The sequence below is a fragment of the Colletotrichum truncatum genome, assembly GCF_014235925.2.
Source record: "Colletotrichum truncatum strain CMES1059 chromosome Unknown Contig_0002, whole genome shotgun sequence".
In the NCBI taxonomy this organism is placed as follows: Eukaryota; Fungi; Ascomycota; class Sordariomycetes; order Glomerellales; family Glomerellaceae; genus Colletotrichum; species Colletotrichum truncatum.
This window is the reverse complement of record NW_027222399.1, coordinates 4946887-4970792: the sequence shown is the minus strand read 5'-3', so window position 1 is coordinate 4970792 and position 23906 is coordinate 4946887. Positions and strand designations below refer to the sequence as shown.

General features: G+C 49.5%; 9 protein-coding genes across 9 annotated transcripts; 4 read left to right on the top strand and 5 right to left on the bottom strand.

Moving 5' to 3' along the window:
• Positions 1-1633: 1633 nt before the first annotated feature.
• On the top strand, positions 1634-3409 carry CTRU02_204311 (major facilitator superfamily protein; the record flags this gene model as incomplete). The annotated part of the gene is made up of 4 exons (XM_036731267.1): positions 1634-1905; positions 1981-2464; positions 2524-3102; positions 3173-3409. 4 exons carry the CDS (start codon positions 1634-1636, stop codon positions 3407-3409), a joined length of 1572 nt encoding a protein of 523 aa, XP_036576927.1.
• A 388-nt stretch (positions 3410-3797) lies between these two features.
• On the bottom strand, positions 3798-5276 carry CTRU02_204310 (nad dependent epimerase dehydratase family protein; the record flags this gene model as incomplete). The annotated part of the gene is made up of 8 exons (XM_036731266.1): positions 3798-3951; positions 4015-4292; positions 4365-4468; positions 4531-4603; positions 4676-4792; positions 4841-4953; positions 5006-5187; positions 5236-5276. The coding sequence occupies 8 exons, from the start codon at positions 5274-5276 to the stop codon at positions 3798-3800; spliced, it is 1062 nt and encodes a 353-aa protein (XP_036576926.1).
• A 504-nt stretch (positions 5277-5780) lies between these two features.
• Positions 5781-7969, top strand: CTRU02_204309 (uncharacterized protein; the record flags this gene model as incomplete). Its single annotated transcript, XM_036731265.1, has 2 exons — positions 5781-7791; positions 7839-7969. The coding sequence occupies 2 exons, from the start codon at positions 5781-5783 to the stop codon at positions 7967-7969; spliced, it is 2142 nt and encodes a 713-aa protein (XP_036576925.1).
• A 208-nt stretch (positions 7970-8177) lies between these two features.
• On the bottom strand, positions 8178-8996 carry CTRU02_204308 (TPR domain-containing protein; the record flags this gene model as incomplete). Its single annotated transcript, XM_036731264.1, has 1 exon — positions 8178-8996. The coding sequence occupies one exon, from the start codon at positions 8994-8996 to the stop codon at positions 8178-8180; it is 819 nt and encodes a 272-aa protein (XP_036576924.1).
• A 596-nt stretch (positions 8997-9592) lies between these two features.
• On the top strand, positions 9593-12046 carry CTRU02_204306 (C6 transcription factor; the record flags this gene model as incomplete). Its single annotated transcript, XM_070204357.1, has 6 exons — positions 9593-9658; positions 10020-10446; positions 10496-10785; positions 10840-11253; positions 11312-11565; positions 11638-12046. 6 exons carry the CDS (start codon positions 9593-9595, stop codon positions 12044-12046), a joined length of 1860 nt encoding a protein of 619 aa, XP_070062120.1.
• A 635-nt stretch (positions 12047-12681) lies between these two features.
• CTRU02_204307 (monocarboxylate) lies at positions 12682-14286 on the bottom strand (the record flags this gene model as incomplete). The annotated part of the gene is made up of 3 exons (XM_036731263.1): positions 12682-13429; positions 13513-13888; positions 14076-14286. 3 exons carry the CDS (start codon positions 14284-14286, stop codon positions 12682-12684), a joined length of 1335 nt encoding a protein of 444 aa, XP_036576922.1.
• A 1528-nt stretch (positions 14287-15814) lies between these two features.
• CTRU02_204305 (FAD monooxygenase) lies at positions 15815-17895 on the bottom strand (the record flags this gene model as incomplete). Its single annotated transcript, XM_036731261.2, has 6 exons — positions 15815-16245; positions 16498-16833; positions 16933-17487; positions 17547-17666; positions 17720-17785; positions 17844-17895. The coding sequence occupies 6 exons, from the start codon at positions 17893-17895 to the stop codon at positions 15815-15817; spliced, it is 1560 nt and encodes a 519-aa protein (XP_036576921.2).
• Positions 17896-19685: 1790 nt separating this feature from the next.
• On the top strand, positions 19686-21778 carry CTRU02_204304 (pyoverdine dityrosine biosynthesis; the record flags this gene model as incomplete). Its single annotated transcript, XM_036731259.1, has 4 exons — positions 19686-20103; positions 20161-20549; positions 20606-21252; positions 21307-21778. The coding sequence occupies 4 exons, from the start codon at positions 19686-19688 to the stop codon at positions 21776-21778; spliced, it is 1926 nt and encodes a 641-aa protein (XP_036576920.1).
• A 414-nt stretch (positions 21779-22192) lies between these two features.
• On the bottom strand, positions 22193-23529 carry CTRU02_204303 (mannitol 1-phosphate dehydrogenase; the record flags this gene model as incomplete). Its single annotated transcript, XM_036731260.1, has 2 exons — positions 22193-22728; positions 22785-23529. The coding sequence occupies 2 exons, from the start codon at positions 23527-23529 to the stop codon at positions 22193-22195; spliced, it is 1281 nt and encodes a 426-aa protein (XP_036576919.1).
• Positions 23530-23906: the final 377 nt, after the last annotated feature.

Sequence of the window (23906 nt, the reverse complement as noted above, 5' to 3'; positions counted from 1 at the left end):
CGACTCTAGTAGCAGACGTGTGCCACATCGGTTTGGTTGCTGAAACTGAAAGCCTTGGCCCGAATCCGAGTAGCAGGCACAGATTGCTTAATGGGTTTAGTGGGACTGCGACAAAGCAAATGTTTTTAGTGCCGTTGTAGTACAAGGCTGAGTCCTAATTGTGGCTCAATTTTGAATGAAAATGTGTGACGTTCTCGTACATAGGGGCAAAACCGAGCTGGTTCTTCGCGATTCGGGAGACTGAAAGATTCCGTATGCAAGTCATAAGGCTTATCTTTGATAAAGGCTTGATGGTTCCGCGTATTCGCCAATGCAGCGTGAAATCAAGCAGCTCCTGGTCATGAACTAACCAAGCTTCTCAGTAACATTGAGCGTTAATACCAGTTGGCCGGCATTACGTTAGCGTGTTATGTGCTGGCATCCTACTTAGTACTACGAAATTGAGCCAATTCCGTACCATGACTGGGGCCCTCGCTTTCTTTTACCCAACAGTCAGGGATCGGGGTTCGTTGGCGGGCTCTTGCAAGTGTCCGGTGCAATGACAGGACATGCGTGTCCTCTGAGTTGACACGGAGTTAGTCAATTTAAAGCCCTGGCTTCCCCGCAGGGGCCAGTTGCGGGAGCGCTATTATCCGGGGCGATTTGTGCAAGTTTCTGAAAGGTTATGCAGCACTTTGGCCAGATGACCCATTCATCACACAACTAGAGAGCCGACGTTAAGACGTTTTTGGGATAGTGACCTCTAACGCAGCACGCTTTTCACCTTAAATTGTTCTCCCCGTCGTACATTTTAAGGAAGGAGGCAAGTCTTATCTTGGCTAATACTCAGCGCGCTCGCTCTGACTATGAACGGATGCATTTTAGGGCGTCAGTGGCCACTACGGACTGCGGGAATAGGTTGAACCTGGCTGTATGCTACAAGATTGCTTCGCCTTTCTACTCAGGGCAATACGACGTATACTCCAATTGCGAAAAGGAGTCCCGGCTGTGGATCTTGTTAATTCCTCCATAAGCCACAATACGACGTATGAAAATCCTGATCCGATGTGGGAGGGCATACCCATCTGATGATTTGACAACAAGTTTTTAGTTCGAATGGCATGTTGGAGCCCGGCGTGGAATTAGGAGCCAAGCAAAACCCCGACCACAAGGTGCCCAAACCCGTCTCTGCCATGTTGACATGGCTGTCTTTCATCAGATAGTTCCAGACCATCGGGGTCACTGTTGGGGATGAACCCCTGCTAACTCTTCATTTTTGTCCAATCGCTTGGTGGCTCGCCTTCGGTTTCGCAGGGTTCCTCGGTTTCGGTTTCTTTTTCACTGATTGAAGTCTGCTAACACCGACGGGTGGTGGGGCCTAGGCCCAATTGGCAATTAGAACGCTGGGACAATGATGCACAATTTTGTGCATCGGATCAGTCCTTCGTCCCCATCTTGCATGCAAGCCTGCATGTATTCGCCAACTATAATACTTATAATGTTACCTATCCCCTTGCTGAGATTTTCATCATGTCTCTTGCGGCTCATGCCAAGCACTTTTCCTCGACGACAAACCTATAGTCTCAACCTAAGCACCTTTGGATCGACTCAAAAACGAACGCCCGATACGAATCAGCATAGCAGCAGCTAAAAAATGGCGGACACAAGGTCCTCGGAATCCACCCCGAGGGATGTGGACGTAGAGAAAGGGTTCGTTCCCAACAGCTCTGACCTCGAGGGCGCAACAATCCGACCTGAATCAGGGCCCCAGACAACAGAAAATAGGGATGATATCCCAAAAGAAACCGACCAAGATCCTAACATCGTCGACTGGGACGGCCCTGATGACCCCCAAAACCCTCAAAACTGGCCATCAAAGGAGAAGTGGCTTAACATTGGTGTCATCTCGACTTTAACACTCGTAACGTAAGTTTTCCGTTCCTGGCACATGTTTTTCAGTAGCTAACAGGCCTAGTCCTCTTGTAAGTCAACAGTCCATCGAAGATGCCCCCTATCACCACTAACCAATTCCAAGGGCTCCTCCATGTTTGCACCTGGTATTCCAAAGATTATGGTAGAGTTTCACGAAACATCCTCCATGACAGCTACCTTCGTCGTCTCCGTCTACATCCTAGGCTTCGCCTTTGGCCCCTTGATCGTCGCTCCCCTGAGTGAGATATACGGCCGTCGAATTCTCTACAACTGGGGAAACGTCTTATTTACCGTCTTCACCGTCGGAACAGCTCTTGCCCAGAATATGCCTATGTTGATGGCCTTCCGCTTCCTCATGGGTCTTGCAGGATCCGTACCCATTACGATTGGTAGTGGCAGTATCGCAGATATCATGCCTGTTGAGCAAAGAGGTCGCGCAATGTCAGCATGGGCAATGGGCCCCCTGCTTGGACCGTGTATCGGACCAGTCGCAGGCGGTTATCTTATCAAGGCCGCTGGTTGGAGATGGGTTTACTGGTTGGTCACAATTATGGTATGTTCAACATTGCCGGAATCTCTACCGCTATCATCTTTTGCTGACTATCTCCATAGGCCGGGATATTCATCCCCCTCTCATTCTTCCTAATGAAAGAGACATTCGCCCCTGTTCTGCTCGAGCGGAAGACTCAAAGGCTGCGCAAGGAGACTGGCAACCCTAATCTTCGTAGCAAGCTTGAAACTGAGACCAATATCGCCGATAAGTTCAAGCATGCCATCATCCGGCCATTGAAGCTGCTTTTCATCACCCCGATTGTCACCCTCATGGCTTTATACGTCGCCATCACGTACGGTATTCTTTACTTGCTCATTACGACGTTCTCTTTCGTGTTTAAGGATTTCTACGGCTTTGACGAGGGAACTGTTGGCCTCACTTTTCTTCCTGCTGGTATCGGCATGATGATTGGTGTAGTGTTGTTCGGCGGACTTACCGACTATGTTGTCAAGAGGAATAAGGACAAAGGCTTGCCACACAGGCCGGAAATTCGTCTCACTCCTGCTTTGGCAATGCCTTGTGGTATTGTTCTTCCTATAGGTCTCTTCCTATACGGGTGGACTGTGGAGAAGCACGTTCACTATATTGTCCCTATGCTCGGTGTCGTCATTTTCAGCGCGGGCCTGATGGGTGTCATGGTACGTTGTCTCTCTACTTTTCCTTGGTTTAGTAATCGGCCGCTAATAATTTTTACAGACCTGTGTACAAAACTATCTCCTGGATACTTATCCTCGTTACGCAGCCTCAGTGACCGCTGCATTGGCCGTCCTCAGGTCTTTGGCCGGTGCGCTTTTGCCCCTGGGCGGATTAGAGATGTACAACGCACTTGGCCTTGGATGGGGCAACAGCCTTTTGGGTTTCATTGCCCTGGCCCTGGTTCCTATTCCTCTTTTATTCTATCTGTTTGGCGAGCGTATTCGGAGCAGATTCAACCCCAAGTTGTGATGGATAGGTTTTATGGCAATTGTTCATGGCGTCGGCGTTTGGTCTAGAATTATCTTGTTATCTAGATGACATCAGCATGCGCGATTGAAGCATTTAGTACATTAGAAGGACGGCGCATGATAGCAGCGATTTTGGTTGTACCTTCTGTTGCCGTGCTTGTTAGAAGAGCTTTCAGAGGTTTCTAGTCAGAGTTGACCGATGGGAGTGAGGCACGCGTTCGTATTGACAAGTTTTATTTCAATCTGCTAGTAAAGAACGATAGACCCAATCAGAAATGAACTTCAATGATCCAGACTCTGTAATACTGGTTATTATGTGAAGCTAATGGATGACAAAGCCGAGAATCAAGATCGACGGCATGTAGCCATCTCTACAACACCAGCCTGATTCATGATGACAAGATATCATCGAAAAGACTGGCTTTGACTCTATCAAGCTCAAGAACGTCTTGAACTTCGTCATCAATGGACTCCATGAATTTCTCCCGAGTCCATTTCGGTTGCCATCCAAGTTTGTACGCATTTACTGGAACATGCTCGCCACTAACAAAAGTCAGTCAAAGATCATTTATTAATTTGCAAATAAACGTCAAAATATACGCTCACCTAGATGTACCTATAGCACGCAGGTACAATCGTGGAAAACCGCAAGATTCTGCCGCCATGTCTTCGTTCGGCCAAATTTGAACAGTTGGCTCATTCACAAGCCCACGCGCATACATGGCTTGAGCGATGCGATCCATCACTTCCCACCAAGATAATTGATGAACAGTGGCGAAGTAATAACCCTTTCGCCCGCTGGGAATGGGTTCCTTGGATAGGATTTTCTCAGTGAGAAGTCTGTACAGGTCTGCCAAATCCGAAACATGCACTCCAGGTGGTTTCTATCATTTTTGAGGAAATTAGTCATGGAAGCTCTCTTGAATATTAGAGGCATTTTAAGATTTAGTCCTTACCCCGTCTTTGTCAAATTTATAGACGATTTTGTGTTTCATGCTGGCCCTAACAAAGGCTGGTATGTTGACGGACAGCTTTCTGCCCTCGCCAGTGCCTCGTCCATCTAGTAGATTATCAGCTTCCATATCCCTAAAAAATAAAGAAACGTCGCTGTCAGTTACTAACAGACTACCGGCACCGGAATATTGAAGGCAGTCACGCCCAATGTTTCGGCTTGATCCATCAAGAGGATGTTGGTCTTTCGTTACTTTTGTGTTAGATTACTCGTAACAACATGACAACAGTGCTTATAGGTCTCGAATTGACGTACCAATCGAACATGATTGGGGCCCCCAATTTCCTTTTCTTTTTCGAAAAGGTCGTCAGTGTCTTTGACCTCGCCAGCTGGCCAACCACCTTCTTCGGTGAATATAGTGGCGACAGATGTCTACAAAATTGTGAGTCCATGACAATGCTCGTTTGAGAGGTGGCTTACGTGGATGAAGTAAGTATCTTGACCTTTGATCTTGCGACGATCACCCAGCCCCTTGACGAGGTTTGATATAGGACGTGGATCGACAGCACCTGCGGTATGGACAATAATATCAACTGAAAAATGTGAGTGCTAAATCCCGGTGTTCCCCAGTGCATGGTGACTTACTCTTATTACCCAAGATAGCTTCTTTCACAGCCTGTTCGTCGTTGAGGTCAAGCTGGATTAAGTTGACACTAAGCTTGGATAACTTCTTGATTTGCTCTTCCGATCGGACGGCAGCAAAGATGTTGGTACCCGCGATAGGACCTTCTGTGAGTCCGATAAAATTTGCGAGGACTGTGCCGCCACTACGGAGTTGTTAGTCTGGTAGGCATGATTAAGTTGAAGCAACTTACATAAATCCGGCGGCGCCTGTGATGAGAATGTTTTGGCTCATGATTGAAACACAGGAATCTGGTTGGTACGTGAAGATATACAACAGCTTTTAGCCTCCTTGTCTACTTCGTTTTGCGTTTCATTTTGCGGTCTCAATTTCCCTTTTTATCATGGATTTCACTGTTGGCTTGGCATAGACGCAATTATGCGTCCTTAGTAATTATCTTGGAGACCTGTCTTCAGGCACAGTGAATGGATTGTAAACCATGAGATGGATTCACAAGTAAGCCAATCAGGTTACAAAGGTGAGGTTCTGGGGCGCTGGCCGGAAATCCGCGCGTTTCCCTCGCTTGGGTGTCTTACAGTCCGTTTCGCTGGCAGCGTCCAAAAATCGGATTTTAGCCTATTAACCCCGAAAATCAGTAAACTATCACAACAGGGGTCAAACTGGCCCAACTGGCCCAACTGGTGTAAACTGGCCACTGTAGCCCAATTGGGCCACTTTCGTGGGGCCCACGTAGTGAAATCTCTGTAAATTACAATATCTCGTGAAAAGCTTTTCGTGATGCCTCCTCGGCGGGCTCGGGCCCCCTCAATTGATAATACCACTGGGCCGGCGAAGCGAAAGCGATTGAAAACAGCAAAAGCCCTAGAGACGAATACAACAACCGGCTCGCCGTCGAGGGTAGTTATCGTACGTACGAGGGCGAGGGCGAGGGCGCAGGCGTCAGAGCCAGCGAAGACCCCAGTTAAGCCACCTCGACGCCGTCGGGTAGTGGTGATCCCTTCCCCAGCCCAGAGGGTTGCTCAGTTAGCAGAAACAGAGACAGGAATAACTCAACAAAACCTCGAAGTTGACGAAGTCGAGGAAACCCAACCGGCAGGCCACTATGAACACCAAGCTATTGGGCAGTCAACGCCGGGCCAGCGACTTCAATATAACCTCAACCTCGATGAGGATCCTTTTGCTGTTACGCCGGCAAGGCCTGGTCGACGGCCTTTACCTGATACCCCAACTCCTCGACGAACGCAACCACAGTCAATCAATTTAACTGTTACGTATACTCCTCTCTTCTCAGGCGGTCGCTCGCCGCCAAAGCTTCCTGAGACTATATACAAGTGGATATTTGACGAGGAGAGCGAAGTTGGTCATAAGTTGATTATCCAGTGGTCGAAAATCGAGAGGGATTTGGCGAAGCGAATCGACGCCCGTTTAAGGGCACAATATAATATCGAGAAGAGCTGGATTACCACGAAAATCGCCTGGAGAAGAATAGGATTAAAAGCAGTAACTATTGTATACCGCGAAGAATTCGCTGTTGACAGTGGCAACTGGCCGGTTGTTCCATGGTATGATATTTCGAAGCAAATTATCGAGAATAGTCGCCTTGGTGAGGTTCTTCTCGATGTTGAACTGGCCTACTCTGTCACTCCTACTGTAGCCGCAGTAGGAGAGCTAGAAGGCGTAGGATCACCACGAGGGCGACCGTCTCGACTTAGTCAACGTCAGACTGTAACAAATACGATGCTTCAAGCGATTGAAACAGAAGGCGATCGAAAGAGGAAGTTATTTCGAGACCTTCTTCGCCATAATCAGTGTAACGATTCAGCAACCTGTCAGAATACCTCGTCAGCTGATCCAACAGTTAACTGGTGCTGGGTCAACGCAAGAAAACACTATAAACTGACCGTATTTGATTTCGAGAAGTGGCAAGAAGCTATTCAGAAGGGCGAGGAAGGCGTATCAATATCAAACCCGCCTGCCCGCCTAATTGTTGATCTTGTTCAGCGTGAACAACGCGATATGAAAAAGCCCGATAAATCAGCAAATCGAGGAGGCCAAAATAGCCTAGGTGAAAAGTCTGCTAATAGAGGGCTTTCAGACACACAAGACCCAGCAAATACTGCCAATAATAATAGCGCAGTAGTCAACTTCTATGGCCTACCTCCGCCAGGCGGCCCAACGCAATATTGGCCAAAGTTGCCGCCGCCAACGATGCCGCCCCAATATTGGGATCTTGAGCCTCAATTTCAACCGCAGTCAGGTGATTACTCTGCCCGTCGGCAAGTAGAGGCTCCGATTCGTTCTTCGTCGCCAGTTGTTCCTGATTCGCCCTCAAAAGCAACACGCCAAGTTGATGAGTTCGTTTCGTGGTTTCTAGCTGTGAACGGCAAGAAGTTGGGTATTGACGAAGTGAAATTTACTCCGTTAAAGGCTTCAATAGTCAGTCTCCGCGTTATTCGTGATTACCCAGACAGCTGGTTCAAGGAGGTAGGGTTTTCACCACAACTTACCGCAGCAGTGAGAAAATCGATCAAACTTTTCACTACAACACAGCAATTTTACCTCCAACAGAGCGAACCTCTCGCCGCTGTACAATCACTCGTACAGGCAACGAAAAAGCCAGCAGTTGACCGTGAGGTTGAAGACGAAGTGTATAACCGACTTTTTGACGAGCGATTCGGAGAAACAGGCAATATCGAACGAAGCGCTAGTAAAGTAGGCGAAATAAGCGTTCCAGCGGGTAGGATCTCCTCACCGCTGCCAACTGGCGATATTGAGTTTGGTCGAGGTGGTGAGTAATATTGACGGAAGTGACGGCGTCAACTAACCAGAAACTAGAATTAGACCTCTTCGTCTCCTCGCCGCCGCCACCAATCCTTCCTCCTAATACCGAACAAAATCCGATCGAAGTCTCAGACTATATATCGTCGCCTTATACCCAAGAGGAAGAGGAGGTTAAACTAGGATAAATAGCAGCGACTACTGCTAGCGGAAAGCCTTGCTTGTGGATGTGAGCTGCCCTGCAACACCCGGGAGGATCAACCCAAAGACCGTTAGGTAGGTAGCAGAGCACTTTGATACGCCACGGATACGATTTATTTCACTATAGGCCTGACTTGAGGTTGTAAATACAGGCATTATTCATGTTTTTCTTCTCCTACTTCTCCTACTACAAGTTCAACAACTATTTACTACAAGAGGTGGATTCAACTCTCCTCCTGCCTCAATATACATATCGCTACTCGTCATAGCGTCACAGAAGATATCCTGTGTGCCGTCGAAGTTGATATATGAGTTACGGAAGTGCCCAGCTATCTGTGGGAGACGTTGCCCAACCTCAAGCGCGCAGTCGCGGAGAAACTCAGCAAAATCACGCTCGTCTAGTTCGTTAGTATTCCACGTACGGAATGTCTTTTTTACATGCTTTTTGAGGTCGCCAAAATACTCCTCGATGGGGTTAAAGTCAGGTGAGTACGGCGGGAGGAATTCGAGGCGTACGCCAGCGGCCTCACACGCTTGCCGTATATCCCCTTGCCGGTGAAAAGAAGCAATATCCATTATAATCACTGACTTAGGCCCAGGGAATATTCCACACTTTGGCAGTAGAAGTTGCTGTATCCACGCAGAGAAGCCCTCGCCATTCGTCGATCCAGTATATACCAGCAAGTCTACGATACCGTCAATTGCGAGTGCTGGCAGCAGTTGTATCCGTTGACCTCGCTCGAGGGGAACTGACCGCGTTGGCGTCAGACCCTTAGGCGCCCAACCCGTCCTTCTTCTTCCAGTGTTTTTATCAACGCCTGATTCGTCTACGAATATTAATTGTTCTGGGTGGTATCGACGTATACGATATAACCAATCGTACCGTAATTCTGGGTTTCGTTGTGAAGCAATTATGTGGGCTTTCTTTCTCGTCCAGCCAGCTGCGTGGAGGTGGCGGCTCAACGTTGATTTGCTGACTTCGAGGTTGAACTGTTCGTATAGGAATTCTTGCATCTCTTCGAATAGGAGGTCGTTACGATACTTTAATAATTCGAGAAGTTCGTTCCGATGCTGTATTTCCATCTTCTGCTGGCTTTCACGCCTTCGAGGGTATTGTTCTACCTCGCCAGTTATGTCGAATCGACGACGCCATCGTCGAATCGTTCGTTGGCTACAGCCAACCGCCTCTGCGATTTCTTCGTCGGTTTGAATAACAGAGGGAAGAAGTAGGTTAACTTTCCTCAGCTGGAGTTTTGAGAGACGTGGCGCCATACTGACGCGTTGAAATGAGTAGATTTGACGATACGGTGGCTAAATGCAGCTGAATGCGACCGTTGTAATTTTCCCAGCGAAAAAAACGGAGTTTAGCATGGGTTTGCATTAACCCCACCCTAGGGGGGTAAAAACTCGATTTTTGGACGCTGTCAGTGCAACGGACTGTAGCGGCACAACACCGGACTGAGTCCGGGGTAATTGTCCGAGATACGTCAGCGAACTGTGGAGGCTCAACTACCTCTCCATTTGTCATCCCAGAAGCAGCTCGCATTGCTATGTCCTAGACACATCGATGATGCTTCATTTGCTCACAAGTTTCGCTGTCCCATTACACAATGGAATCCCGCGGAGAACACGGTAAAAATCGGTTGAGAACCCGCCCGACTATTGCCCGTCGCTCGGTAAGTCTAACCATGCCTTATTTTTAGCATGTTCTGACGGATTTAGATAGTGTGACCAATGCCGCGCAAGAAAGGTTCGCCTCATCTCTTGCATCATAAAATCAACCGTAGTTAGAGCTGACAGCTGAGGCGACCAGATTGGATGCGATAGAGGGTCACCATGTTCCAATTGTGTCACTGCCAGGGTCAGTTGCACCCACAGTGCAGTAGCATCCAATACGTCGACCGCCCCTAAGCAGAGAATTTTGATTTCAGCACAATAGTAAGTGATGCTCATCTATTTTCTGAACCGTGCAAGTAATATCAAATCATCCCATCGTGTTAGTGTTGACTAACGTCTTTCTCCTCACTAAGCGAACAGAAAATTGATGACATTGCAAATGGAATCGACGGCATCAGGCACCTTCTAGAAAGACTTGAATTGCCAGCAACTCCAAAAGATTCAACAGTTGCAGTTACTCAATTGAGTCAGCATACAACAGCAAGAAACCCGATTGGAAATGACATAGCCAGCGACTCTGCCAGCGGATCGTCGTGGGATCATTCCGCACATGTCACGAACCTTCTCAAATCTATCCTTGATGATATAAACCTCACGTCACAGGATAAAGGAACAGAAGCTTCTGAAATCATATCATCTTTGGCGAACCTTACGAGAACTTTGGAAGATCCTTTGCCAGCCAGAAGCCAGTATATACCAAATGGCAGTGCCTTCACCGTAGCGCACGATAAAAGACCACCGATGCCTCCTCTAGAAGCTACTTTGGATGTTTTGCGGTGGGCTAGACGTAAGAGGGCATCCCCAGATAAAGTCGTAGATTTCTGACATATCGCTAGCTCGCGAACACTTTTTCCGCATTGCTCGAATATCGCAAGTCCTCCCTTTGGATTATTTTGCAGATAAATGCCAAAAGGTGTACTTCGCAGTTGATAACTACAGTACGATTGACTTTATCTTGGCCAATGGTTATTTGGCCTATGTTTTTGCTGAACATGTCATCACAACTGGACTGGATGACTACAGGGAGAATTGGTTGATGTGCAGAAAGAATCTTCGTAACTCTGTATCGATGCTCCCACTTATTCTACCCTCGTCCATGGATACTATTGCTGCGTTGGTAGTAGCTGTAAGGTTTCCCGCCTATAATACTAACTTGATTTTTTTTCTGACGGTAGATTAGGCTTTCGATGCCATGGAGAACTCTAATGCTACGATAGCTTGGAGTTTCATATCATCTGCAGCAAGCCTCTGCCACGCGTTAGGGTATCATCGCTCCAGACCAGCTCGACCAGGACAAGATGGAAGCCTCCAGCCTCTACAAATCAAGCTGTTCTGGTCTGTTTACAACCTCGACAAGGGACTGTCTCTGCAGCTTGACAGACCTCCCAACTTTCGGGATGCCGACATAACGTTGCCTTTTGACACAGCAGATGAGACACAAGGTACAAGGCTAGCAAGGATACAAGGAAAAGTCTACGATCAACTCTACAGCCCAGCGGGGTTATCAAGACCTGACGATGAAAGAGGCCGCGACGCAGAAGTACTAGCGAATCAAATGCGAGAAATCATCCACGAAGTTCATACCGGCCTGGAGGTTAGCGAATCCAACCCTTGATATCGTCAAGAAACCTCCTGGCTAACGATGCTCACAGAATATCACGAATGAGCCAGTAGAGGCAGGTGAAGATCCATTGCGCATACTCTATCATCAATGCAAGTTGGTATGCCATTCGTCGCTGCTCGCTCTGATTCTCCGTGCCGTTCCCGCCAAAGGGGCTTCCTTGAGTGGCGCCTCAGATGAATGCGTTGCCGTGGCTCGTCTCACCTTGGACGTTCATCAACAGTGCATGACGAGCATACGAAACTGCAAAACTGACTCCTCGATTTTAAAGAAATACATCAGCTGGTAAGTTGGTGACCCTGATCTGAAGACTCGTACAATTTCGTTTTTGCTCACCGGCTAATGTCACCTTACCAGGGCCATTCTGAACATTCCGTTCGTTTCTTTTAGCATCCTTTTCACGCATGCCATCAGGTCGTCCGATGCCGCGGACTTGGCTTTACTTGATCGCTTCGCGAACTCATTGCAACCTGATTATCCATCATCAGAGAGTGTAACTCATCCGCATCGGCTTTATCAACTCCTTTGCAAGGTTGCAAGGCTCTATGGGGAATCTGGCGCAAAGGTTTCTACGAAAGCTGCAAACCAGAGCTTGCCGGAGATCTCAACTGAGGTCGATTTAGCAGCTCATCTTCCTAGCTTGGAGGCGGGGACCGAGAGATTTCAGGCCTTGGTCGCAGATGAGTCCCAAATAACCGGCCTCAGTGACTGGTTTTATGGAAATCAACAGTTGATGAACTTGTTGGGGGAGGATATGATGTATTGAAGTCCATACCAGTGAACAGTCCTTCATTGTAACCTGCTAGAAAGTTCTTGTAGAAACAAGCAGAGCTTTCTTGGATGGCGTTGGAAGGGTAGCCAAGAGTCCTTAGCCATGCATTTTGCGGCTGGAATCAACAACTCAGCAAAGCCTGAGAATCACAGCCCTGATGGTCTAGCGGTATGATTCTCCCTTAGGGTTATCATCAGATAATTCAGTCTGGGAGAGGTCCCAGGTTCGATCCCTGGTTAGGGCCCAATCCTTTTGTCTCTCCACCCAAATCGAGTGGATCCTCAAGTTTTGTTTTCTAGCGTAAACTTTTCCCTTTTGGAAGTGGGGATGCGGCGGGTAGGCAACTCGCATACAAACAAACAGGTGTGCGGAGTAGTTCCCTCAAATCTTGTAACAACAAAGGGCCAGTGGGCTTATTATATGCTACAGTTGCTCTTATAAGATCGAAACTCGGCTGCTCCAGACGTACATGCAATCTTCGTCATTCAACGACCCGTTATTGAGGACTATGTATCCAGTTGCGTAGCTCATAAACATTAAGTGGTGGGTATTCTAAAATCTAGTCTATCGTTTTGATGTCGTTTTGCTTTCGTATGCGCTGAAGTGCGTCAATGTTTACGTGTAAGACATTATAACCTCTGGCTTAACCTCCAACCAGTTGCCATTCCTCTTGAACATGCAATCAAAATGCTCCCCACTGCGAGGCATACTCCGGCCCATATCCAGGCGCTGTGGTATCCAAATTGTCGCACCAATGCACCTCCTACCGGAGAACCGAGCAGGAGAGCAATGGACATGACAGAGTAGGCCATGCCGAGCCTAGTTCCAATGTAGTTCCGGTCCGCCGTAATCTGCGTGTAAGTGGTGGGCTGCAGCGAGAAGAAGCTTCCGCTGCTGAATCCGTAAAATGAGACAACCACGATCAAGCCGGGCGCGCTGCTGACGGTCATCAAGCAGAAGGCCGAGACCGACAGGATTAGCACTGCCACCACCAGCATGTTCATCACTCCGAGGCGCGACGCGAACAGATTAGGAATGGTCCTGCCGAGGATGGACGCACCGTTCAGAATGGAGAGCAGATAGGTAGCGACTCGCGGCGTCGCGGTGTTGGTGGCCAGAGAGTACTTCTGGACGTAGACAAAAGGGGTGTACATGCCTAAAAACACGAAACAGCAGGCGCACACGAAGAGGAGATAAGGGACATCTCGGAACGCGGACCGGTCGATCCAAGCGCGGCGCCGCGGTGAGGCTTTTGGGGTGTGCATGGTCACGATGGAGATGCACAGCGTCGTCAACGCAACCAGCGCCATGGTGCGCACAGCCCAGCGGAAGCCAATGTCGGGCTGCAGCGAGCGGAACATGATGGGCAGAACCAGTCTGTAGAAGCAAGAAAAAGTCAAAATCAGCCCTAAAACGACGTGCGATGCTTCCCAATTTCAACATATCCCGAGCAAACTTACCCGCCAACACCACTGCCTGCCGCGGCAATGCCTGTAGCTATCGGCAACTTGGTGGTGAACCAGGGTGATAGCACAGCAACACCCAAGACGGCCAGACTGCCCATTCCTACACCAACGCAGAGGCCCTGGGACAGGAGGAGTTGCCAGAGGTTGTGGCTGAGACTCTGGGTGATTGTTCCGAGGACAATTAACAGGGACCCCACCCAGAGGAGATGGCGTGCGTAGCCCAAGTCGAAGATGGGGCCTGCGATGAAACCCAAAAACACCATTAAAAAGCTCTGCAGTGAGCCAATAGTGGATATGGCGAAGGGGGTGTAATCCTTTAGCAGGTCGTCTTCGTAATAGGCCTGAAATGTTCCGAAGCTCGCTACTAGACCTGTTTTACCGCATGCTATGTCAGCTGTGATGTATCATATTTTAACATTGTTTTTTTTGGGTCTTCTGTATTCTGTATCTACAGGCCCTAGGCATCGGTTTATGTGGGCACTCTTGCAGATACGCGCTGACGTTGCATTGGGAGGCCTGTTGCTTTAGGATATCGAGTCCGAGGTGATCTAACTTACCCCATGTGTTGAAATAAATGAAAAACGACCCTAGAACCTGCAGCCACGCCTTCACGCCACCGTTCGGGGGTCCCGCTAGCTTAGCAGGATCTGACTGTGGCGGTGTCAACTCGTCGAGGGCGCTCCCCTCCTCCATCTCTGAAAGAATTTGCGGTCCATCCTGGTCATTGTTGGCGAGGCCGGAGGTTTCTTTATCCGAAGAAAACCGCATTCTTCAGCCCCCAAAGACAGCGTCGTATCGACGCTCTAGATGGAAATATTAGATTGCGTCTTCCCTCCTTGCTTGGGCGCGTCTCCCATGCGAACTCCGTATTAGTGTACAGGTGATAATGCAAGGTCCTGGGGTGGTGTCGTGATTGGGTGTCCTTGATCAATCGGTTCGGTGCAATACCGTTTGGGCAACTGGGAATATTGAGGCTAAACTCGAAGGCGCTTGGATTGGCCACGGCTCGTTCATGGATCGACAATGCAGATTGGTAGGGTATGCAGATGAAGAAGGTCGCAACACCACCAATATGTTCGACTCAAGAATCTCATTTCATGATACGAAGAACGCGCAAAAAAGGCGGGCGGTCCGCCATTTGAAGAAGCCACAGACGGCAGGCCACATTGCGAACTACTTTCCAACTATATCGGTATTGAGGAGTCGCACGGAGTTGAGGCATTTGGAAGCTCGTTGAAACCTCGGAGTAGTGGAGTGCCGATTGATGCTTTTGGGCCATTGTAGTTTAGGTTATGGGGACATTAGACGATGGTGAATGAGGAAAGGGGTCTGTGAACCTGTTTCGGGCACAGTCCGTTGTTTGGTTGCGGGTACTCTTTGGAAAAAACAAAAAATAAAGATAAAAAAATAAACCCCGAGCATGGTTCGGAGTAGAGCGCGATCTAGAGCCTCTGTGTCATCATTTCTCTTTCTACGGAAAAAATAGGCAGAGCGGCGGCGAACCCCGTCATTTCATCACTGGTTAACGACTCATCGATGAGGGATCCTCCACAGTCTCCTAGGCTGGAAGAAGAAAACAGGGACATTAAAGAATAAACGGACAATATCAGGGACCTGTACCCCGTTGTCATTCTTCAGTCCTCTATTCCGGCATGTGTAGGGATAGACATCGGAATAGCCCGTGCTTGTTTAACGGAGCTATGTCTCTGATCACACTTGAATCCCAGTTTCATCCAAGTTCAGCCCACATTCCTTTGGGTATTTCCGCAGTGGCGGAACAGAGCGTGCATCAGAGCCTCATTTGAGGGCCACAACTGTTTGCAAAACGCAGTGGTCTGAAGATTAGAGTGCGGATTCCTGTTGATGGATCGCCTTATCGGGACATCGTGAGCCTATACCACGTATCCGTATCAAGCTCGGACTTTCGGTCTTGGCTCTCCTGAAAATTAGACGGTGATCCACCTCAAACAGGCGATTGAAATTGCGGATGTCCCCGACGGCCTTTGCTGGAGAATGCCTTTTTGGCATACACATGAAGCGTATAGCCGTGACGAAAGCCGGGAGAAGAACCCTGGACAAGGACTGGACAAGCTTAGATCACTTAAGATGGTTTCATTGGCTGGGAATACTCATCATACAAGGTAGTGTGTCTATGCTCTATGATTCTGGCTTTCTGCTTCAACGCCCAAAGTCCTGGAAAGGGAAAAAAAAAAAAAAAAAATAGAACAAGGGAATAACACCAAAAAAAGAAGAACCCTCCGTGACATTTCGCAAATCAACACAACGCCCCCATTTTTTACTGAGTCAAGTATGAGAGGTACTCCCGCCACCCTTCATCCTGACCGACATAGCCAATATACATGTCTGGCCTGACAACAACCACAAAGTCGTCATCTTCGCCCACCCACTCAGCCGTAAAAGCAGATTCTGTAGCAGAAGAGTTTTCGCCTTGTGTTGTACCAGTCTCCGCTTTGTGGGGGCTGACGGTGAAAACCTTGGCTACGCTCTCCAGGTCGGTTTTGGAGGTGGATACTTGATTCTGCTGTCGTCCAATCTTCAACACAAGGTGCTTGCCGTACTTGCCCGCGAGAAGCTCATACAACCTCTTTGCTTCTTGATCGAACGACTTGAGGTAGACGTCTGGACAGCGCCGACCGGGTGTCCAGATGCCCTGCGTGGATCCTTGGACCAGGGGTGAGCCAGTGCCATCGTAGGACACACCCATGCCTAGAATAAGCAAAGTTAGCCGAAACTCTCTGCTCGGTCGGCTTTAAGCCATGTGGAGCAGAGAAAACGTGTTCCCGCAGATGGGAAACCAGGCGTTCTGGAAACACATAATCCCGCTTTCTGTTCCCCCCTCTTTTCTTTTTCCTGGGGTTCAAGACAACAAAGTTTGGGGGAACAGGAAACGCTACCAGCCCTGAGGGGCGCAACGTCACACTGCTCGGAACAAGCAAGTCGGATTGGAGAAAATCTTACCTGTGATGTAACCAGCATTCTTTTCAATGGTGGAGACGTATTGTTTGGCTGTGTGAACAGTGTCTCTCACCAGGGCCGCGGCGACGTCGATGACGCCCTGAGCTACTGTGCGTCTCTCGATATCGTAGCTCTTGATGAGCTTTTCGACAGAAGCAGCGCTGAGCTTATCGTTGGTAAGGACCTCTGCGAGTCTCCACGAAAGAGCAAACGAGTCCGCTACGCCGGTGTTGAGGCCCTGGCCTCCGTTGACTGAGTGAACGTGTGCCGCATCACCTGCCAAAATGATGCGCCCGGTGCCATTCTGGGATACAAAGGTTCCTGCAATGCGCTCCTTCACTGCATTTCGGTGTCAGCAGCCCCGTTGTTTAATTTATCGACGGCATTATTTTTTTTTTCTTTTTCTTTTTCTTCGAGACGCCAAGAAAGTGAGCTTACCATCAAATGTGCTAAACCATTCCGTCTTCTTAAAGTCTACCCGATGAGGAGTCATGTGTTCCCGGATCGAATCCTCCGCTCTCTGTTGTGTAATCTCACCATCGAGCAAGATGTAGAAGCGAGCCATTCCGCGCTCTCTGGGAATCCATGACACTCGGCTTTGCCCGTTGAGCTGGAAGGTGATGATTTCAGAGCACACTGGGAAATCCGTGTCGATGAAAGTATCGAGCACGACCCAAACCATCTCCGGTTTCGTACCGGTGAAGCTGATGCCGAGGGCGTTTCTCACTGTGGAGCGTGCGCCATCAGCTCCAAGAGCGTACTTGCTGCGGATGGTGCGGCCCTTGTTTGTCGTGACGACGACACCGGCCTTGTCCTCAGTAATAGCCGACACAGTCTCTCCATATGAGATTTTGGTCTTGAGTCTCGAAGAGAGCTCCTGCTCAATAACTGGCTGGCCGAGCATCAAGAAATTCTTGCGAAAAGTGTGCTCCAGACCAGTCCACCAATGGCTTTGCCTAGACTTGAATTCGCCATCCGCGAAAGTCGAACTTGCTGGAGGAAAAATGAGCAAAGAATTGACTACAATACGCAGGCCACAACGCCAAACTTACTGTTGCATGTGATACCCTGAGGAAGGAGCTGATCAAGAATGCCCACAACTTCGAGATATTGCTGAGTGCGAGCATTCATCGCATCAGCTCTACCGAGTTCCAGAGGGCCTTCCTTGCTGTCTGGCTGGTTGTTAGTTGTGGGTGTCTGGGCCCGTGGACTCATGCAAACTCACCAATAATACAGACAGAAACGCCCAACGACTCAGCCAGGTACCCAGTGAGAAGGCCTGTCGGTCCACCTATTGATAAAGATCAGACGTGATCACCAACGACGGCTCGGATCCGAGCAAGATTTACCACCGACAATGGTCAAGTCGACCTCAGTTTCATCGCGAGGAATTGAGCCCATGATTGCTATGGGTGAAGGGGGACACAAAAATGTGGAATGTGTTTTTTTGTGTCTTGTGAAGAAGCAGAAAGGAAAGAAGGAGTGCGTATGAGTCTTGTTTGGAGGAATTGGAATAACTTCAAATTGGATTTTGAGCTTGGTGCATGCGGTTGATATGGCTTCCGGTAATAGCAATCAATTACGAGATTCGGCGACCCAAGAAAGGGGAAAAAATGAGATCAAAAAGATCCGAGTCGAACGACTACCGATTGCTAAGCCGATCAGGCCAGGGGGGGGGGTTAGCTGATGAGACACATCAAATATCTAGAAACGGGGACGATATGACGCGGAGGTCTAGATGCGGAATGGTTTTGATGACACCGAAAGGAGGCCCGGACAGGCGCCGAGCACGGCAAGGCCGATGTCGAAGGCATATCACAACAATCATCTGATATCGGGGTGCGCCGAGGAGATTCCTGACATGGAATCGAATGCTACACACACCTGTGGATGGACTCCGCAAAACCCCTTCAGCTGAGAAGGGCGAAGAGGGACTTGACAAACCTGAAGGTTCATCCGACGATCTCAATGTGACATCCCACGAAGTGCCACGGCCCGCCAATGTAGCAATGCAGTGCGGCCTCTGGATAGACCTGCCCTTGTAAGGAATCAAGGCCGTGCCTTTCCGGGACTCTCCAGACCTCTCCGGTACCCATCCCCGGAGCACATTAGCCGATCGGGTAAGGCGTCTTTCCTGTCGCCCGGGGGGGAGCCTTGTGTCGACAGCCGCGGGAGGGTCCTGCCGCAAACTGAATCTGGCCCCCTACTCAGACGACATCTCATCTGCCGCGGTAAACTAGTGGGAAGAAGTTATCTGCCAGGTTCTGGTGCCGTTGTGGCTCGATTCTTCGTTAGCTGGGGGTCCCCCCTTCTCCACACTTCTTCGGCGACCTAGCTAGGATCTAGCCACCTTCCTAGACATCTCCCGCGCGGCTGCATACACCACATCTTGGAAATTTGACCAATCCTTTCCCCCCCTTGCCGCTTGTTATGAACCTGTGCCCACAGTATGTAGTAAGAAACACATGGGTACTAGAGCTGCTGCGTAAACATGGCACATTTACAAGGCGCATGAGGCTTTCCTGATCCTGCTGGGTCCTTGGCCCAGCGTGGAGTGGGAACCCTGACTCGATCGACGATGGGATGCCGCCTGTAAATTGGTCAATATTGTCATGCATGGGGGTGACTGGGTTAAGTGCCGGGTACATTTTGATTCCGATTATTGCCTTGTCTGTATCTTACCCTCCTCTACAGGTTAACTCCTGTGGCGATATTCCGGTCAGATTAAAAAAAAAAAAAAATAACCATGGAAGAAAATAGTGGGTGCCCGGAAAAGGTGGCAGAGGACAACCAGATGCGGAATATGTCCATTATGGGTCAGCAAACGGGGGGATGGCCATATGTGACCTGATGCAGCTTTGGCGGGCAATGCCGCTGCTCATCCTCCTCCTTGTAACAGCTTCCATGTGAACATCATCTCCGAGAGTAGTATTCCGAACATATAGCCTAGGACAATCTAGCTAAGATGTCAAGCGTAATATAAGCCAGTCGCCCTTCCCAAGCTGTCGGAACTGTTATCTCTCCAATCCAGACCTTAATACCAGTCGAAAGCAGGCCTTCTCTTCTAGCCCTACTGAAATCACTCCTCGTTGCTAGTTCCTTACTTGCTTAAGGTTTTCCATACACCCACCCCTCCCCTCCTACAGGCAACCGACTAGTAATACAAGCCAACACGACTACACACATACAACATGCCTTCTATCATAGAAGCACCAGCGCGCCAGCCGTCGCCTGAGGTCAAGCTTCTCTCCAAGATTGAATCGCAAATCATGGACGAGGAAGCACTAACGGTGGCAGCCGCCATCTTGGACATCATCTGTCGTTACCGTCTAAGACGGCCAAGCGAAACAGAAGCAGCGGAACTCGAGGGAAGACTAGGATTCCTCTCCCAGATTTACAGGAAAGTCAAATCTCAGAGCGAGATTCGTCTGTGCCTGCCCGCCTTCCCCTTTAAGTCTCCCAATACAACAGACAAAGTCCTTGGCCGTCTTCCTGATAAGGCAGACGAGTTTGCTCTTGCCAACTTGAACGGCCTCTGCTCAGCCATCAAGGACATCTATGAGCCTGGTGCCAGGTTGACCATCATCTCTGACGGACTTGTATATAACGGTTAGTCACCTTGCGAACTGGAGCCCTCATCACACTTACCAATCACTTTGGAAACAGATCTTCTTGGTGTTCCCGATAAGGAAGTCTGGGCATATGGAGAGACCTTGCGCGGCATCGCTGCCGAGAAGCATCTCACCAATATCCAGTTCTCCCGTCTCCAAGATCTTGTCCACCTCCCGAACCTTCCCAACAAGCTTGAGGAGATCACTTACATTGCGAATGCCACCAACTTCCGTCGAGCCCTCCTTAACACCTTCGGCAGAGCCGATTATGACCCCTCCAACGAGATTTCCAAGAATGAAGACACCTGCATGACATATCGCGGTTACATCAAGTTCCTCGAGACTGACTTGCGCCATGTCTACCCCATCGGGGCGGACCGCTCGAAGTCCAAGTTCAAGGCTGGCATCGAGTATATCTCCAAGCAGATGCTTCAGCGCGGTGACGTGAGTCAAGTTCGAGATTTGTGAAAGTAGGTGGAGAAACTGACAACAACATACAGGCCTTTGCTCGTGCGGTGCGGGAGAACTTCCGTGACCATATCCGTTTATCCATTCACCCCTCCGTCGGCGAGACCAAGATCCCCATCAGCCCCCTTCGCACTAACACCTATTACACCACCCCTTGGCACTGCTCCATCGCTTTCAGCCTGAGTGGTGCCTTCACCACCGGCCCCCGGTCAGACTTCGAGAACGACCCCAAGTACGAGCTCATCTACGAGGATGGCAGGCCCAGCTACTTCCGCGAGAAGAGCGACCTGACGAAGTGGGACAAGGATGTTACGTTCGAGCCCGTGTACCCCTGTGGCATGATCATTCGCCCGGCTGCCGGCCCCAAGAAGCTCTCCATCCACGATATTGATGCCGCCAAGGTTCGCGCGCTGGCCGAGGTCAACTCTCCCGTCATCATGCGTGGCTTTTCCAAGACCAAGGACCGTGATTTGTTTGTCAAGAAGTCGGAAGAATTCGGCACCCCTCTGCCGTGGAAGTTCGGTCTTGTCCTCGAGGTCAAGGACCAGGGTGCCGACACCCGTGGTCTGAACAACGTTCTGTCAGCCGAGTGGATGCCTTTCCACTTTGATGGTCTGTTCAAGACCCACAAGGTGCTCCAGGAGGACGGTACTGAGAAGCTTCTTCCCAACCCTCCGAAGTAAGTCCACTTTCCACGCCACAATCATACATTAGATCTAACGAACTGCCGCAGGTTCCAGTTCTTCACCTCGGTGACCCCTTCACCGAAGGACACCGGCTTCACCCTCTTCACGCCCTCTCGTCTCGTCTTCGACAGCCTGCCCCCCCATCTCCCCCTTGAGAAGCTCTCCAAGCTCACTTGGAGTGTCTCGACCAGCTCATTCGATGCAACCAAGATGACTGGCCTGCCTCTTGTCATCCCTCACCCCGTGACCGGAGAGGCCTGCATCCGCTATCACGAGCCTTGGCCCCAGTCCAAGACCATCTTCGACGCCACCAACATCACCATCGACGGCGTCAGCGAGAGCGAGAGCGCCGAGATCTGCAACATCATAGACTCCCTCTTGCACGACCGCAGGAACACTCTGTACTTCTCCTGGGAAGAGGGTGATTTGCTTGTCAGTGATAACATTCTGGCAATGCACACTCGCAGTGACTTCAAGGCCGGCTCTCCGAGAGAGCTGTGGCGCATCCACTTTGACTAAGGTCTTGCGTGCAATGTGCCTTTAAGATTCTTTTATCGGGTATACAAAACGGTGTATAAGATTATAGCATGGATTTCATGATTCCCTCTCAGTTTGTTTAAAATTTACATAGATTATCACATTGGCTCAAGCGAATAGAACCACTTTTAACAGAACTACATGGTTTGAATTGTTTGTAACGTACTGTTTGATGGGTTTTGGTTGGTTTTCATGTGTTGACAAGTGCATGTAGCACGTGAGAAACTGTATAGGACGCTTACTATTCGCTTATACTACCTTATGTACAACATAATCCCTCCAACAACCACTAAACAAGAAGAAAGAACGCTGTGCTGTACTTCCCAAGTATCAACTCCTCAACACTACACTGTGCTCGTTTGCGGTTTGGAAAATCATCTCTCAAACCCTAAAATCTTATAATTGTGCCTTTGTTTGTAATAGGCGCCGCCCCTTTTCCAGCTCTTGGGTCAAATCATACTTCCATACCCAATCCATACGCGTTGATAGGTTGTTGGCAATCCACTCAGGATCCTCATTCAGCTCGAACTCGTATAAGTGACCCTGCTCGCGGCTGTCTGTGACTAGCCGCTGCGATCGCTCCCTTCTCATTTGGTTAAAGACGGAGAAGGCAGTTTCTAGCTCCTCGGGGCTGTCGATCAGGCCCAGCAAATTTCCCATGATATAAGCATCTTCAATCGCCATGCCCGCCCCGGAGCCCTTGTGAGGCGTTGATGCGTGGGCGGCGTCGCCGACGAGACATACCCGTCCTTGATAGTATGTGTTGCTGGGCGGATGATCGAAAAGGGCCCATACGTCGGGCTTCTGCATCATTTGGATGATTTTCCGGGCTTGCTCGCTCCAGCCCTCAAAGTCAGCGAGCATGTCCTCCTTCTTCACCGGCACGACCCAGTCGTCCGAGTTCCAGTCATCCTTACTGCGAAATGCAACAACTGGTACTATGATTAGTGCCCAAACTCATTCCACTCGCGTAAACCTTTTTACTTACCATTCATCATCTTGCCTTTTGCTACGGAGAAGGTGAGGATGTGGCCGTGCCTCCCAAAGTACATTTGGCTGTTCTTGGCCAACTTCTCTCCTAGCATCTCTTGGGCTTGTTCGATGGGGACAAGCCCGCGGTACGCATACTTGCCAGAGAAGACGGGTTTCGCCGCCGGGTTCTGCTCTCCGAGGAGTACACTACGCAGCTTGGACTTGATCCCGTCACAAGCAATGACAGCGTCATGCCGGGCTGTCGTGCCGTCTTGAAACTTGAGCAACACGCCATTTCCATCATCTTCATAATCCACAGCCCGCTTGCCAAACTTGGCAACTCCGTCAGGTAACAACTTCACCAACTCGTCAAGGAAATGCGCCCTGTGAATGCTGGTTTGGCCGCCTTCACATTCCAGCCGGTAGATAAGGTCGCCTTCCTTGTGTCTGCCGTCAAAGGACTCGCCGTACCGGAACTCGAACCACACACCCTTGTGATCCGCTGACTGGTTGTACGTCGCCTGGTTCTCGAAAGCCTTCCGGACGTACGGCGAGATCAGTGACATGGCTCTCAGAGCATTGGGCCCAAAAGAAACGCCGGCACCAATCTCTCCAAACTTTGACGCTTGCTCATAGAGCGTCGTCGGTATGCGATGAAGCAGGAGCTGGAGCATTAACGTAAGGCCGGCGATGCCGCCGCCGACGACAGCCACATTGAAGTTCTTGGTCGGAGACTGAAGGAATTCTGCCGGCGGTGTCATTTCTATGTCGTAAATTGTGGGTGGCAGGCCTCGCCGGCCCGTCACGTGGGCTGACGGCCGCCACCACTGGTCTTAGCCAGCCTCCACAGCCCTCTAGCCAGTTAGTTAGTTCTTCCACCAACAACACTACTTTTTCTATTCTAAGCGTTCTATGCTGGTTCTCGCCTATAGGTTATAAGCTTAGCGTTATTCTTTCGGAATAACGTCGTTTTACCTATTTCTACCTATTATTCTACTTGTCTGTTAATTTTCTATTGATTTACGAATTTTTATGATTTTATTTACTTTATTTACCTTTCTATGCGATTTTCTCGCTTTCTTTCCTCTTCGCTAACGAATTTTACTTTCTAACGCGATATTAGCTGCCTAGCGCGTAC